The 16674-nt window shown below is 45.0% G+C and overlaps 3 protein-coding genes across 4 annotated transcripts; all 3 read left to right on the forward strand.

The window, feature by feature from the left end:
- Positions 1-440: 440 nt before the first annotated feature.
- LOC136529223 (uncharacterized) lies at positions 441-2830 on the forward strand. Of its 2 annotated transcripts, XM_066522317.1 has the most exons (4): positions 441-747; positions 850-963; positions 2289-2465; positions 2535-2830. In XM_066522317.1, the coding sequence occupies exons 1-4, from the start codon at positions 550-552 to the stop codon at positions 2571-2573; spliced, it is 528 nt and encodes a 175-aa protein (XP_066378414.1). In that variant the 5' UTR covers positions 441-549; the 3' UTR covers positions 2574-2830. The 2 variants fall into 2 exon arrangements, with proteins under 2 accessions (XP_066378414.1, XP_066378413.1); XM_066522316.1 differs by having other exon boundaries at positions 2289-2830.
- A 2354-nt stretch (positions 2831-5184) lies between these two features.
- LOC136529656 (cysteine-rich receptor-like protein kinase 10) lies at positions 5185-8142 on the forward strand. Its single transcript, XM_066522733.1, has 6 exons — positions 5185-6118; positions 6251-6423; positions 6671-6881; positions 7056-7296; positions 7391-7541; positions 7630-8142. Exons 1-6 carry the CDS (start codon positions 5212-5214, stop codon positions 7939-7941), a joined length of 1995 nt encoding a protein of 664 aa, XP_066378830.1. The 5' UTR covers positions 5185-5211; the 3' UTR covers positions 7942-8142.
- Positions 8143-11915: 3773 nt separating this feature from the next.
- Positions 11916-12560, forward strand: LOC136525546 (uncharacterized). Its single transcript, XM_066518497.1, has one exon. It carries the CDS (start codon positions 11916-11918, stop codon positions 12558-12560), a length of 645 nt encoding a protein of 214 aa, XP_066374594.1.
- The last annotated feature ends 4114 nt before the right edge of the window (positions 12561-16674 follow it).

Genomic DNA, 16674 nt, shown 5'->3' on the forward strand with positions numbered 1-16674 from the left:
ACAAGATAACCAAAATAAAAGTTGTAGATCTTGATGAGTTGAACAACTTTTGTATTCATCACTTTTATATCTGAAATCCTTTAGGGTTTGAAAATTTGGTTTGAACTTGTCAAATTTCAAATTATTTTAGTAGTTTTGATTTTAATTTTTTCCCATTTTTAAAAGGTTCAATTTTGCAATTTTAAACTGTTGTAGTTGTTTTAGTTATTGTATATGTAAATATATCTACAAAAAAATAATTATAAAATTTTGTACTGTGTTATTTATAAAAATAATTATAAAAAAATAATTATAAAGGTCCCTCTCCTCCGCCGCGGCAACTAGAAACCCCCGAGGGGGACGCGGCTCGCTGCCACGCGGGCCCACGCATCGGTGAGACGCACCCGGCCTTATTGCGCCGCTTCTTTCCCCAGGCTTCCTCTGCTCACAGTCTCGCTCCACCACGAGCCCACTCTCGGCTCTCGCCCACCGCCACCAATCCCCGAAAACCCCACCGCGCACCACCAAACCCTAGCGAGCGAGGCGATCGGCCACCGTCGACCGAGCGCAATGAAGACACCCCCGGCGGCCCGCGACCTAGAGGCGGCCGCTGCGGCGGCGGCGGAGCAGCAGACCCCCGCGGCGAAGAAGGTGGTGGAGGAGGAGGATCCGCGCCTGCGCTGGGCGTTCGTGTGGAAGGTCTACGGCATCCTGTCCCTGCAGTTTGCCCTCACACGTTCATCGTCATCCTCGTCTCCCCGCTCATCGGTGCGTGCGCGCGCCTCCATTCCCCCTTCCCTCCTTCCGTTCCTAGGGTTTGGATCATAACCGCCGCGGTTTTGTTCGGTTTGGTTTCGTTGGTTTGTGCAGTCATGTTCCCCATGCTCAAGTACAGGGAGAAGCACCCCAGGAACCTTGTCCTGCTCGCCCTGTTCACTCTCTGCTACAGCCTCAGTATCGCCGTGTCCGCGTCCACCACTCTCGGTATGGGCAATTGATTCCTCCTCATCTCCCTCTCGTGTCGTTGTTTTGTTTCCTGTTGTGATGTGGATGGATGAAATTGGAATGCAGCGTGTGGTGAAATTCTGGTGGTGACTATGTGTATCCATAGCATGCTAGTGTATCCATCCAAGGTTCCTATGTGTCATGCTGACTAAGAATGGTCCTAGGCCACCACAGAATTAAAGTTTGCTCAATGCCCTTTTTTTGTAAATAAAAACCCTTAACTCCTAAGGCTTGATTAGACATATAAAAGCAAGTAAATAATGTACTTCAGGCATATTACTTATGAGTCTTGGTTTAGGATAAAATAAGTTGACTTGTGCATTGAACCAAATGGCTTACTTAAAATAATGTTTTGTTTCCACTATTTTGACTTTTTGTCAAATTGTCAAGGTTATGGTGATATCAGGAAACCACCATTGGTAGAAGTCATCGCATGTTTTGGTATACTTAGGACCTCAGCTCCCTCCAATATTGCTCAGCACACTCATTAATTACTATTTTCCAATATATCTTCAAGAAACATGAGAGCCAAAGTATTTTCTGGAGAACAAGTAGTCTAGTCTTTTAAGCAGCTCACAATGGCCATGCTTTGTGTAAGAAACCCATGATGAACTTGTTACTTATAGCTGCCATTTCGTGCATTTAGGAGTTAAGGGAAGTAAAACACAACTCGTTTTCTTAGTTGAGTAAGTATAGAAGTTGCCAGGGAAGTAATGGGAAGAAACCTGCATTTATATTTTTTTTTGGCAAATGTATGGTTTATTTGATATCCAAATGATAGCACTTTACTCTGTAGATTTAACTGTTGGTATACATTTGGGCCGTAAGTTGTTGCTCTCTTTCTAGTTATTGTTAGCCTGTTTGAAATATATGGTTGTGGACCTATGGTGAGTTGTTGGATGGCACTAAAGCAGATCAACCTTGTTATGTATATAAGAGTTAGAAAATAATACGGCAGTGAACAGAAAGTTGAAGGAGTAATTGGCCTAAGTATTTATATTTTTTTTTAAAAAGGAAGATAGAAATGTTCTGTTGATCTATTCAGAATCTATGCACTAGGATCGATTCAAAATCTCCTTAATTCTGAGCGATTAATAGCATGTTGCTGTGACATGAATTTTTCTGTGATTTTGTAAACAGAAATTATGCTCTTGTGTGCTATCTTTTCTCTTGGTAGAAAATTATATTGCTGCAACTAGTTACTAGGCTCAAAAGTGTTCAGGAATCTGACTATTTACTCTCTCTCCTTTTTATCATGCACTCACCAATTAATTTTATTAAGTTAATATACTTCCTTGTGTCAGGCCCAAACTGTATGCTCATCTGATTGCATATGCCTTCAGCGAGTAGAGTGGGAAACGGAGGAACTCTTGTTGAATCACCTTAAAGAAGTAGAAATTACTGGATGGAGAGGAACTGAACATGAAGTTGATTTTGTGAAACGACTTTTCGATTGGGGGACAAAGCTTAAAGAGATGACAGTAAATTTCCATCGTTCAATCTCCCGTGTCACACTTGTTTGGCTCACAGTTTACTGTTGATCACTGCAGATCTGCTTCCCGCTGGGAAGGGTGGCCAACTGGCCATGACCATCTACGGGTTCCTGGCCACCCTGGTGTTCTCGGGCTTCATCGTCTACGACACCCACATGCTGCTCAAGCGCCACACCTACAACGAACGTGGTCGCCGCCATCTCTCGCTACCTGGACGTCATCAACCTCTTCATGGCCCAGATGTCGCTCTCCTTGTGGATTTCTTAATGGACTATGTTATAATGATAGACTTCATAGTGGATGTATATATGTATATTTGTGGTGGTCAGATTCGAATTTGAATTATATATATATGTGGTCAGATTTGAATTTGAATTATTATTTTTTTGATGAAAAATCCACTGTAGGTGAACCGCCCTTACAAATACACACAGCAGGGGCGGCTGGTGATACAGCCGCCCTTACAGAAATCCACTACACGGGCGGCTGGTATTACTAGCCACCCCTACAGATGGCACTGTAGGGGCGGCTGAAAACACCAGCCGCCCCTACAGAGGGCACTACAGGGGCGGTCAGGAAACCGCCCCTACAGAGGCACCCTCTGTAGGAACACCCTGGGAAGGGCGGCTGGCGCAGCCACTCCTACAGAGGCTCTAGAGCCGCCCCTACAGTTAACTTCTGTAGTAGTGATTGTTTTAAAAGACTTAAAATCCTAGGCGACTTTTAAGGATATGATTGGCAACCAGAACTTTTTGTTTGCAGAGGGGAACGTTCTTTTTGACCTAAATAAGTCTCCAAAAATATATTAAGCCTAAGGACAATGCTAGAGAGCCTTAAAGCAAAATAGATGCTTCTGGAAGTAGGATGAAACTTTAAATTCTGACTACGGACATGCTAGCGTCCGGACGTCCGATTCGGAGCGATAGCGTCGGACGGTACCCATCCGCTTTAGACTTGCGAGTGAGCGCCCTAGCAATGGGCCCGCCCCCACCTCGGACGTCACCCACGCCGCCAGACCGCGCGCGGGGGACCGCTTGCGCCCCCTCCCGCTTCCCACGCGCATCACATGTACAATATCCTGATCTACTTTTGAAATATTAGGATGCAACACTTGCAACATTCAAAAGAAGACAGGTGAAACACTTAAACCATGCCTCTGAAATACTAGAAAAACACTTGAAAACCATTTCAAACATTACGCAATATCCAAATAAAGCACTTAGAACATATGTGTGAAACATATGCAACATCCAGATAAACACACTTGCAACATATATTTGAAAACACAGATGTTCTTTTGAAACATTGGGAACATACGCTTGCAACATACATGTACAACCATTGCAACATATGCAACATCCCGATCTACTTTTGCAACATCCGTACAAAACACTTAAAACATACATCTGAAACAACTAAAACATTTGAAACATAGGCTTGCAACATGTCTAAAAACTCCCTGAAACACTTGAAATACAGCGTCGCCGGCGGCCAGGGCCTACCTGGTGGGAAACTGCGGTGGCACAGGCCTCCCCTTCCTGCCAACGGGCGAGGTGGATGGAGACGTAGGCGCAAGCCTCCCCAGGTGCAGGCGCACTCCTCCTCTGCCTCCCCTTGACGAGCGTGGTGGATGGAGGCGCGACACTAGATGGTTGCGCACCCGATCTCGTGCTGGCGTGAGTTGTCGCCGCTCTGGTGGAGATGGCCGTGGCGGGTCAGGAGAAGGCCGCGGCGGGCTGGAGGCGGTGAAGAGGGAGGAAGGTGGATGGCCGGGAGGCACGATGGAGAGGAAGGAAGACGAGTGGCCGTGCTCAGGCATAGTGCAGATGCTGGCCGTCAGGCTCCTGGCCTCCGTGGAGAGCGCTGTGGCGGTGTGGTGGAGTGAGGTCCGCGGTGACCGCTCAAGCTGCCTGATTTTTTCTGGGGAACGGAGACAGCAGGCTACGTTAAGGACGAGTTGACGAGAGGCTACGATTAGTAGGCCGTTGCGGCCTACGAACGAGAGCTTCCTCACCGTAGTATTTCAGTTCTGACTAGCCACGGTAGATCTGTCTTGGAAGTTTTTTTTTTTGAAAAAAGGATAGTTTTAGCTACTGCAACATAGCGTCTGGAAGGTAGTTTTCCGCTGCCTCCGGTTCTCCAGAAATCTGAAAGCCACTTTTCCGCTGCCTCCGATTTGCCGGAAATATAATCATGGACAATTGAACATACCCAAATCATACAACTGAAATGCTCGAAACACCGTATCAATCAAATCACTACTCACCGTAATTTGACCAAGGCACACATCTCAAATTTGTTCCCTGCGTTTCATGCTCATAGTCGGAAGTCGCTTAAGTACAGGCATCTATCTATCACCATAAGCTGTGCTGAACAGAGCCAGGCAGGTTTCTCAGTTTAAGGGCGCAAGAACAAGTTTCACTGAAGGAATAAAAGTTCTAGTATAGGTAAAATACGAAGTGAACTTTTTGTTCTAAAACTAAGAAAAATCAAGTTAGCTAATTCTATTCTTGCCGGAGAAGACGACCGAGTAAGGTATTGACTGCAGGTGCAGAAAGCAACTCGCTGAGTCACCGGTGCAGAAACAGAAATCAACTGAAAATTTTCCATTCTTTTTTTTTTCAAGTCAAGTCGTTGATGGTGATGGAATTGCTGATAAATAAGGACACCTACCCAGATGATCGTCTAACCCGCCGTAAGTGAAAAACTTGAAGCAGGTAAGGTTAGCCTAGCCATGATGAACTTTGTCATCTTTGGCGTCCTGCTCTTCGTCCTTGGCGGCGGCGGCCTCAGGCCATCTCCGGCAGCTGCAGACGTATTCTGCGACAACCTTAAACAGGTGGCCGCCACTCTGCCCCAAAACACCTCCTCCTCCCCCGTACAGTTCGCCACCTCCATCGTCGGCCAAGCCCCCGACGTCGTCTACGCTCTCGCCTTCTGCCAAGGCGACTACAACGCCACCGCCTGCGGCGAATGCGTCGCCCAGGCGTTCAATATAACCCCGCCGCCGGACCAGCACCAGCAGTGCTACAACGACAGCTACTCCTACAAAGCGTGCCCGGTCTTCTGGTCCCGCGACAACGTCGTCGACCCCTCCAACGCCACAGGACAAACTTATTACGACGCTCCTTTTGTGAGATGGAACATCAAGAACGTCACCGGAGACGCCGCCGACGTCCGCCTCATCACGGGCCTCATCCACGAGCTGGTGGTGGATACCGTGGAAAGGGCGGCCAGCACGGCGCCCAGGCGGTTCGCCACGGGCGTCATGGACAGTGGCACCACCTTCCCGACGGTGTACTCCATGGCGCAGTGCACGCCGGACCTGTCTGCCGGCGACTGCCTGGCGTGTCTCCGGCGCCTCGTCGACATGGTCAACTCCACCATGGCCCTGCGGATGGGAGCGCAGATCCACGTGATACGCTGTTATTTCAGGTACGAGGCCTATTCGTTCTACGACAGCCAACCCATGCTTCGTCTGGGACCGGTGCCGGCGCCAGCTCCAACTCCAACTCCAACTATACTGGCGAAACACAAGAGCAAACTCTGGGTGATTCCAGTTGTGCTAGTTCCTCTAGCAGCAGCAGCAGCAGTTCTCTGCTTCATTTTCTACTCCCCTTGGTTCAGAAGGTACAGGAAAGGTATGTTCATCTGTTGCATACTGAAATTATGCTCCATCATATTGTATAAATTAAATTCAACTAATGGTATATGTTCATATAAGCTATGACTAAACATGCGTGAAAGAAAGATTCTCATTTATATACCCACAGGTAAAACGATGAGGCCAAAAGCAGGATCTCAAGAATTGCAGGGAGAAGAACTAGTTTTGGACGGGAAGAATTCAGAGTTCTCGGTGTTTAAGTTTGAACAGATACTGGAGGCCACAGATAGTTTCTCAGATGAAAACAAGCTTGGAGAAGGAGGCTTCGGCGCTGTCTACAAGGTAAATTAATTAGGAAAAAAAGACATATAGTTGCCATTTTCTCCTTTACTGAGAATTATTTAGCAGTAGATATAAACCAATCCAACAATACTTTTGCGCATGTTTTTCATTAAGAGGAAAATACTTTGTGGATTAGAGTCACTATCCTGCTGGTATATTCACCCTAGACAGGGAAATATTGAACCAGCCTACCAATAGAGTAGAGTTGGAAGATCCTAACTTTTTAATTATACTCTGTTTTCCCCAGGGCCAATTTGCTGAGGGATTGGAGATAGCAGTCAAGAGACTTGCTTCACATTCAGGGCAAGGTTTCCCAGAGTTCAAAAATGAAGTCCAGCTCATAGCCAAACTCCAACACAGTAATTTGGTTAGGCTCTTGGGATGTTGCTCTCAAGAAGAGGAAAAAATATTGGTTTATGAATACCTGCCAAACAAAAGCTTGGATTTCTTCATCTTCGGTATACATTGCCTTTTTAAAATTTAGTTTAGATATGATTTGTTAACGCAGCAGATTGACAAAAGTTTACTCAAGATTTTGTTTCTATCATCCCCACGAGTATAGAGTCATTGAGATGTACAAAATTCTGATTATTTTCCAAGTGTTTTCTACTAATATGAATTTTTATGTGCAGATGAAAATAGAAGAACATTACTGGATTGGCCCAAACTTCTAGCAATAATTGAGGGAATAGCACATGGGCTTAATTACCTACATAAGCACTCTAGGCTGCGTGTCATACATCGAGATCTTAAACCAAGTAACATTCTCCTGGACCAAGAAATGAATCCAAAAATTTCAGATTTCGGGCTAGCAAAAATATTCAGCTCAAACAACATTGAAGGAAACACTACAAGAAGAGTTGTTGGTACATAGTAAGTTTCATTAAAATAAATCCATCTATGAATATTTATATTCAAAATCAACAACATATATTGACTTGGACACATGTTTTCCATACCGTTTTAGTGGCTACATGGCACCTGAGTACGCTTCGGAGGGCATCTTCTCTGTCAAGTCCGACGTATTCAGCTTTGGTGTCCTTGTTCTTGAGATCATTAGCGGAAAACGGAACTCCGGTAGCCATCAATGTGGCGATTTCATCAATCTCATTGGATATGTGAGTTTTTAAGACACTGGCACGAGAGTTTAGCAGTTGTTTTGTTTATTTGATTCGAACTTATGACCTGCGACCATATTGCATACAGGCATGGCAATTATGGGACGATGGAAGGTGGATTGATCTAGTTGATGCATTTTTGGTTCCCAAGAGCCACTCAGCAGAAATGACTAAGTGCATTAAGATTGCATTGCTATGTGTACAAGAAAATGCGACTGATCGGCCGACCATGGCAGAGGTTGTTGCAATGCTAAGCCTAAGCAGTGAGACGGCTATGATCGTGGCTGAGCCTAAGCAGCCAGCATATTTCAATGTGAGGGTCGGAAATGAAGAGACATCCACACCTACTGAGTCATGCAGTATCAATGATGTGACCATATCGGTCACAACTCCAAGATAGTTTTTTTTTCCTTCCACAGTGGCACATAGGGGTTCTACACTTCTACTATCATCCTAGTCACTGACTAGTAATTATATATTATTGTTGCGCTTGTAGTAAAAGTTTAGGTGGTGTACTGGTGTTTCTTTTCTTTTTCTTTTTGTCAACTGATGTACTGGTGTTTCAATAATCCACTTTCGAGAATATGAAAAAGGCTTCCTATTCTCGAATGCAATTTTTTATGGGAACCGTAGTGTAGGTCCCTACCTATTCTTTTTACTGATATAAGTGAAAAATTATTTACATAGAGCCATTGACTCTGTGACTGGGTAGTCGGATTCGATTGTTTATGCCATCGAAATAATTATAAGTGTAGTGGAAGACCTAAAATCTATTTTTTTAACAAAATATAAAAAATAAAGTTTGAATAAAAGAAGCAAACAAAACTAGAGTTTGAACTTAACACATGGATAAAAAATACAAGAACTAATAAGATTCAAAGTTGAAAGATAAAATATAGATTCATGATGAGAGAAAAGGGGATGCAACAAGATGTAATAGCTCAATCTAAGATTTCAATTAAATACATATTAAAAATCCATAGATGCGTTCCAAAAAGGGTGGAAACATATATAGAGTAATTAATAAATTTATCACAACCAAATAGAGTATCCAAATAGATATTGTGTTAAGAAATAAATAGAGACAATACAAATAATATATTTTGATTTAGTTGTACATACTCAATTTAATGAAACTTTTAATGATAAACTAATTTAGAAAATTAGATGTTAGTTAATCCCTGAATATTAAATAGAGGTATTACGAGTCGGTTGCATGATGATCACGCGATTGGCATTACAACCAATTTGTGACACGAACTTATCGATTGTGATTGGTATCATCAGTCATGACAATTAGTTCTTAGCGAACCAGACCATTGCTCTTGCCTTCTCTGGTGTTACAATCACTGATACCATCTCCATTAGTACGGCTAATTTCCATGGAGGGCCCTGGTGGCATCTACACAGGATTCGGAATTTCTACCGAATTTCATTACGTTTTGAGTCCTACCGGTGACCCCAGTAAATACATATATCACTAATTTTATTTTTCATTCGGTTGAGATTTCATTTAAATTTCACATTTTTTCAAAATTTCAGCGATTATCGTTTCTACGGGCCCCTCCGATATTTATGTCAAAACCAGTAGGCCAAACCTTTGCATCTATCTACGACAAATGGCACATGGTCTTGTCGACGGAGTCCAATTGGAGGTAATGATATCTGTGGTATGTTTCAGTAGTTATTAGGTGAGCGTGGTGTTGAAACACCAATACACGAATAGCGGAGGCTAGTGCAAACATAAGCTAATATCATTGGAACATTTGTGTAAATGTTTTGCAAGGATGCCAGGCGAAGCCTTCGCGTGGGGCCTGCGATGGAGCGAAGACCCCAGCAATTCAGGTGGAGGCCGCGCACATTACGGGAAGGAGCCCAGGAAGCCTCCGCCAGCGGCAAGAAGGCCTCCGCCACTAGCCGTCGGTAGGACAGAGGCCCGAGCACGGCCCTAAAGATGTCCGGAAGAGTCCACAGGCAAAGACTCAGGAGCGAAGGCGGAGACTCCGGCGGCTTAGGCGGAGGCTATGTTGTCTTCGCCCGAGAGAAAGGGGTCCTTGCAGTACCGCGGCCCAAGATCGGAGACGGGCCTCCCATGGGCCTGCGGCTAAAGCCCAAGAAGCAAAGGCGGTGCAGGTGGACAAGACCCGGGATGCCCCTGAAGATTTGTACTGGTGTTAGGATATTCTAGGAATATAACTTAGCTGTCAAAGGGCAAATTTGTACCGTAAAGTAGTAGCGAACAGTGCCCTATAAAAGGGGAAGTTGGATGCTATGTAAATGAGGTTGGTGAATACATTTATGAAAGCCTAATTGAGCTTGGACCCACCTTCCACTTCACATACCTTCGCCCAGAGCACCCGGCTAGGCGAAGGCCTTTCGTGTCTTACCTGCTGGAAACCTCCAGTTTTCCAACATTGGCGCGCACCGCGTGTTAGCCAAGCAAAACTCACAATGGCAAGGAAAAGAGCAGCCTCAGCAAGGGCACCTATGCATCCCGCACCAAGGGGAAGACCCAGGCACAGCGCCCGAAGCACCTAAGCCACCGCCATAGAAGACTAGGCTACAAAGGAGCCGACCGTCGAAGACCAGCCTCTAGCATCCAAGTAGCAGTAAGCCCCAAATTCAACCCTAGAGCAAGAGCTTCAACAATTACAGGATCAGTTGCAGAGCATGCAGCAAGAAAGAGATAGGGTCGTAGTAGCCTTCGCCGCAAATCAACGAGCAACCCAAACATCAACTCAGGCACTGGAGATCAGGCAATAGCTAGCCGTCCTATAGGCCAAGATACAAAGTATGCAGCCTTCGGAATCTAGCTTCAACACATCCAACCAGTTCCACTCAACAAATCAAAGCCAACCCAACCCCCCGCCACGTACAATAGCTCAACCAACCTTCGGCACGCCTTACACTTTGCCACAAACCCACAGTTTCATTGATTCCAAATCACCACTATCCGAAGGCATCCTGAGTTCACCCTGGCCTCCCTCCAACAAACCCATCACTTTACCCAAATTAAATGGAAGATCAGACCCATGCCAATTCATCATGAGCTTTGAGGCAGCAGTAGCTTCCGCTGGTGGAAATGAAGCAGTGCCAGCCAAATCTTTCGTCATCGTAGCTGAAGGCGACGCGCTAGCCTGGTATTCGATGTTGAAGCCAAGTTCTGTGTATTCATGGGAAGACCTCCGCGACAAGATCTTAGCAAATTTCAAGGGATTCATAAGTGAATCCTTGACTTCCATGGATCTGTTTCAATGCAAGTAAAATCAAGAAGAAGCCTTAAAAGACTACTTCCAAAAATTTGTGCAAATGAAGGCAAAAGCACACAATGTCCCGGAAGACATTGCTATCGAAGTAGCAATCAAGGGCCATCACATAGGACCCTTCGCAGCTCATCTAGCCAGGGAAAAGCCAAGGACCATCGAAGACCTTTACAGCGAATTTGAGAAATATTGCAGATCTGACAATGACCTCCGCAGAAGGCTAGAAGAGCAAAATCAGAGCAAGCAGTTTCAGGGCAACAGTAGGAACACCCAGAGGGGCAACAAAAGCCAAGGCCAGTCGCAGCCTCCATAAGGGCAAAGCCAGGAAGTCTTTAATATAGAAGCAAACAATGCGCCTCATAAAACAAGCCGAAGGCAAGAAAATGGCCAAGGTAGGAACTAGAATAGAAACCAAAACCAAAGGCAGCGAAGGCAGTATTGGTTCTTTCATGTAGAGAACAAGGCGCACATCATTAGGGATTGCCCAGATGCTAAGGAGACCCCAGAAAGGATCAAAAGCAGAGCAAATCCGCAACCTCTGCCACAACAATCCAAAAGAGAGGTAAACCATACCTTCGCTGCATCTCCCCAGCAGCAATACTACCCAATATACCCAAGCCTAAACTCCACCCAAATTCACCCATCCACTTTAGATGCCGCCTACTATCCAAATTTCCTACCTGCATGGTGACCAAGTACTCAGCAGCAGGGGGAGACTAGCAACCAACGGGCAGAAGCCAACCTCACCTACATAAACCCGAGGCCTTCACACATAAAATTCTTTGAGACCAACCAGCTATCCCAAGTACACAATAGGCAGCTAGAGGCATTGCCTTCGCCTCCACCCACACAGCCGACAACACCCAAAAACGAACCCAACCCAGAAAACCAACTCAACCCTCACACACCCCTACCCACCATCGGTATGATATTGCCTATAGCCGGAGGCTCCTCGATGGAGTTCTAGACAAAGAAACAGAAGAAAGATCACCTTAGGTTGATCAACAACATAGCAGTTCAAGGCCTAGTGCGCTACACGGATTGGTCAAACATGCCAATCACCTTCTCAGAACAAGATCTGTAGTTGGAAAGCTACCCTCACACCGACGCCATGGTGATCAAGGCTAACATTGCAGGATGGGAAATCAATAGGGTTCTTATAGACTCTGGAAGCTCTGTAGATATTATCTTTGTCAATGTCTTCGACCAGATGAAGCTCAGCAGGAGTCAGTTGCAGCCTTTGGACTCACCATTAATTGGTTTTAGAGGAAAGAGGATTGATGCATTAGAAAAAATATCCCTGCCAGTCTTCTTCGGAGGTCAGGAAAATGCAAGAACAGAATATGTGACCTTCGACGTAGTATATCTCTACTACCCTTATAATGCCATCTTCGGAAGAGGGTTTGCAAACAAGTTCAATGCAACCATCCATATGGGCTATATGTGTATGAAAATGCTAGCCTTGCACGGAACCATCACAATCCATAACAGTCAGAAGGAGGCAAGAAACATAGAAAGAGCCATCTACAAATCGCAGCGCAATATCAATTCTGTCGAAGCAGCTAAAAGCAACCTACCGGAGCCTCCAGACATGCCAAAGGGCAAAATAGATCTCAAAGATCAAGAAGAAACAAAGTTAGTCCCATTGGAAGATGTAGTCCTAGACAGAAAGGTCACTATCAGAGGCAACCTATCGAAAGAAGAAGAAGCAGAACTCATAGAAACTTTAGCCAAGAACAAAGACATCTTCGCCTAGTCAGCCTCCGACCTGAAAGGGGTCAGTAGGGATATTATACAACACTCCCTTGAAATCAACCCCAGAATAAAGCCAAGGAAGCAGCGACAAAAGGAAAATGTCGGAGGATAGAATCTTAGCAGCAAAGGCCGAAATACAGAGGCTGTTAGACACAAACATCATAAAAGAAGTCAAGTAATCAGAATGGCTAGCAAATGTATTACTAGTACCGAAGAAAAATGGAAAGATCAGAATGTGCATAGACTTCACAGATCTGAACAAAGCATGCAAGAAAGACCCATTTCCATTACCAAGGATAGATGACTCCATCGAAAAGGCGGTAGGATGCAAACACTTTTCCCTCCAGGACTGCTTTTTAGGATATCACCAGATCTAGTTCAACAAAGAAGATGAGGAGAAGACAAGTTTCACTACCCCCTTCGAAACTTCGTATTACACTAGAATGCCCGAAGGACTAAAGAATGCAGGATCAACCTTCGCCAGAATGATGAAGGCGGTCCTTGGCCCACAGCTACAGAAAAACATTATAGCTTATGTTGATGATATTGTGGTAATGAGCAAGAATGAAGGAGATCACATAGCAGATTTAAAGGAAACCTTCGCCAATCTATGAGAAGCTAGGCTAAAACTCAACCTAGAAAAGTGTGTCTTCGGTGTAAGCAGAGGTAAAATGCTCAGGTACATCATAGGACCTGAAGCTATAAGGGCCAACCTAGACAAAACGAAGGCCATAATCTCAATGGTGGAACCATCAACCAAAAAGGAAGTCCAAAAACTCACCGGAAGAATAGCAGCGCTAAACAGATTCATCTCAAAGTCAACAGAAAGCAGCCTCCCATTCTTCAACGCTTTGAGAGGCGGAGACAAGGTGGATTAGGGCTAGATCAGTCGACGGCCTTCCAACAACTCAAAAATTATTTGGCTACCAGATTCTTGGTGATAGTGCTAGATCCGGTGGCTCCATTGCTGTTATATGTTGCAGCCTCCGACCATGCGGTCAGTGAGGTGCTTGTTCAAGAGAAAGAAGAAGATTCGAAGGTCATTCAATAGCCTATCTATTTCATTTTAGAAGCCCTATCAGGAGCAAAATTAAACTATACAAAGATAGAAAAAATAGCATATGTAGTGTTGATCTCTTCAAGAAAATTGAAGCACTACTTCTAGGCACATGAAATCATAGTACCCTCTTCGCAACCACTCGGGGACATACTCAACAACAAAGAAGCCTCCGGAAGAATAGGAAAATGGGCAACAGAACTATTCCAGTTCGAACTCAACTATGTATCAAGAATAGCAATCAAATCACAAGCGCTAGCAGATTTTATGGTAGATTGGACACCTTTGGCAACCAAATCCCACAGCCTCAGCCTCAAATCTGGACACTCTACACAGACGAAGCTTGGGGGCATCTAGATGCTAGGGCCTCCGCCATTTTGATAGCACCATCTGGCATCCACACAAAGTATGCAGCAAGGTTAGAATTCAAGGCAACAAATAATATAGCAGAATACGAAGGCCTCATAGTAGGCCTCAACAAGGCAAAGGCACTCGGAGCAAAAACATTACTAGCAAAAAATAGACTCCCAAGTCATAGCAGGTCAAGTCAAAAAAGAATACACGGCACAGGAACCAGAATTGGTCAAATACTTGGCCACAGTAAGGGCTCTTGAGCGAAGGTTCCAAGGATTCACCCTGCACTATATACCAAGAGCAGAAAATGCAAAAGCAGATGAGCTTACGAAGGCAGCAACAAACAACTTGCCAATACCAAATAAAGCCTTTTACCAAGTGTTACAAGCACCGGCAATGCAGGTAACAACGAAGGCATTCAAAATAGTCTTAGTTACTGAGTCTGAAGACTGGAGGTAGCTGATCATAAATTGCTTGAACAACATGCATCACACAGAAGATGTGGCAAGCTCAGCAAGAATGACAGCAAGAGCAAGAAGCTATACACTGAGAGATAGAATATTGTACAAGAAAGGGGTTGTCCAGCCATTGCTCAAGTGCATACCTCAAAGCGAAGGCAAAAACCTTCTACAAGAAATCCACTCAGGGATATGCGGCTCATACATTGGTCCAAGGGCACTATCCGTGAAGGCCATCAGGCAAGGATTCTATTGGCCTACGCACATCAAAGATGTTGAAGAGATTGTCAAGACATGTCAGGCATGCTAGAGCACCTCTGAAAGGTCCTAATGGCTAGAGGGGGGTGAATAGCCTAATAAAATTCTACAACAACACTTAACAAAATATGTTAGACAATTATGCGGCGAAGCGAGTGTTGCGCTAGCCTACTAAAATGCAAGCCACCTACCACAATTCTATTTCGAATAGTGTATATCCACACAATAGCTATGACACTTAGCTAAATTAGTGTGCTCTCAAAGACTAACTAAAGAGCAACACTAATCAAACAAACAAGCTCTCACAACTAACTACACTAAAGAGCTTGATAACTAGTTTGCGGTAATGTAAGAGTGAGCAAGAGAGTTATACCACCGTGTAGTGGTAGGAACCAATCAATCACAATGATGAATACCAATGTAGACCAATCACCTTGGAATCAAATGATGAACACAATGATTTTTACCGAGGTTCACTTGCTTGCCGGCAAGCTAGTCCTCGTTGTGACGATTCACTCACTTGGAGGTTCACGCGCTGATTGGCATCACTCGCCAAACCCTCAATAGGGTGCCGCACAACCAACACAAGATGAGGATCACACAAGCCACAAGTAATTTACTAGAGTACCTTTTGGCGCTCCGCCGAGGAAAGGTCAAGAACCCCTCACAATCACCACGATCGGAGTCGGAGACAATCACTTCCTCCACTCAATGATCCTTGCTGCTCCAAGCCATCTAGGTGGTGGCAACCACCAAGAGTAACAAGAGAAATCCGCAGCGAAACACAATCACCAAGTGCCTCTAGATGCAATCACTCAAGCAATGCACTTGGATTCACTCCCAATCTCACTATGATGATGAATCAATGATCTAGATGAGTGGGAGGGCTTTGGCTAAGCTCACAAGTATGCTATGTCAATAGAAATCGCCAAGAGAGTGAGCTTGAGCCGGCCATGGGGCTATAAATAGAGCCCCAATCAAATAGAGCCGTTATACCCCTTCACTGGGCAAACGCGTTCTGACCGGACGCTCCAGTCAGACTGACCGGACGCTGGCCCTCAGCGTCCGATCTCTTGATGTCAGCCACGTGTCCAGACTCAACGGTCATCAGCCTCGACCGGACGCTGCTTCTTCGAACTGACCGGACGCTGAAGCCCCTGCGTCCGATCGTTTACAGTAAGCTCCTGAGCATAACCGGACGCGTCCGGTCAACTCGACCGGACGTAGCCCAGCGTCCGGTGCTTAACCCTAAGCACTGTGTCGACCGATAGCCTGACCGGATGCACTACTTCAGCGTCCGGTCGTTTCGGACTCAGCGTCCGGTCACTGTTAAACAGTGAGACCGAATTCCTTTCTCCTCTATCTTCTTTACCCTTGATCCAATGTGCCAACCACAAGAATTTGCATCCGGCGCAATAGAAAATGGGCAATTCATTTTTCCGAAAGCGCCGAACCCATCTCAACCCTGCAAACACCACCTCCTTTGTAAATATGCCAACACCACCAAGTGTATCACCTAGTGCACAAGTGTTAGCATATCTTCACAAACATTTTCAAAGGTGTTAGCACTCCACTAGATCCTAAATGCATATGCAATGAGTTAGAGCATCTAGTGGCACTTTGATAACCGTATTCCGATATGAGTTTCACCCCTCTTAATAGTACGGCTATCAATCCTAAATGTGATCACACTCTCTAAGTGTCTTGATCACCAAAACAAAATAGCTCCTATGGTTTATACCTTTGCCTTGAGCTTTTTGTTTTTCTCTTTCTTCTTTTCCAAGTCCAAGCACTTGATCATCATCATGGTATCATCATCATCATGCTATGATCTTCATTTGCTTCATCACTTGGAGTGTGCTACCTATCTCATGATCACTTGATAAACTAGGTTAGCACTTAGGGTTTCATCAATTCACCAAAACCAAACTAGAGCTTTCAACCTCCCCACACCAGTCAAAAATTTCGTTTGTTGTACAACTCATCCC

Source organism: Miscanthus floridulus, chromosome 19 (genome assembly GCF_019320115.1).
Source record: "Miscanthus floridulus cultivar M001 chromosome 19, ASM1932011v1, whole genome shotgun sequence".
In the NCBI taxonomy this organism is placed as follows: Eukaryota; Viridiplantae; Streptophyta; class Magnoliopsida; order Poales; family Poaceae; genus Miscanthus; species Miscanthus floridulus.

Excerpts from the sequence above, each read along its gene's own strand:
- LOC136529223 (XM_066522316.1), top strand. The coding sequence starts at position 550 with ATGAAGACACCCCCGGCGGCCCGCGACCTAGAGGCGGCCGCTGCGGCG. Across the intron at positions 748-849 it reads CCTCGTCTCCCCGCTCATCG|TCATGTTCCCCATGCTCAAG; the intron begins GTGCGTGCGCGC and ends TGGTTTGTGCAG. Across the intron at positions 964-2,288 it reads GTCCGCGTCCACCACTCTCG|GCCCAAACTGTATGCTCATC; the intron begins GTATGGGCAATT and ends TCCTTGTGTCAG.
- LOC136529656 (XM_066522733.1), top strand. The coding sequence starts at position 5,212 with ATGATGAACTTTGTCATCTTTGGCGTCCTGCTCTTCGTCCTTGGCGGC. Across the intron at positions 6,882-7,055 it reads CTTGGATTTCTTCATCTTCG|ATGAAAATAGAAGAACATTA; the intron begins GTATACATTGCC and ends TTTTATGTGCAG. Across the intron at positions 7,297-7,390 it reads AGAAGAGTTGTTGGTACATA|TGGCTACATGGCACCTGAGT; the intron begins GTAAGTTTCATT and ends ATACCGTTTTAG.
- LOC136525546 (XM_066518497.1), top strand. The coding sequence starts at position 11,916 with ATGGTGATCAAGGCTAACATTGCAGGATGGGAAATCAATAGGGTTCTT.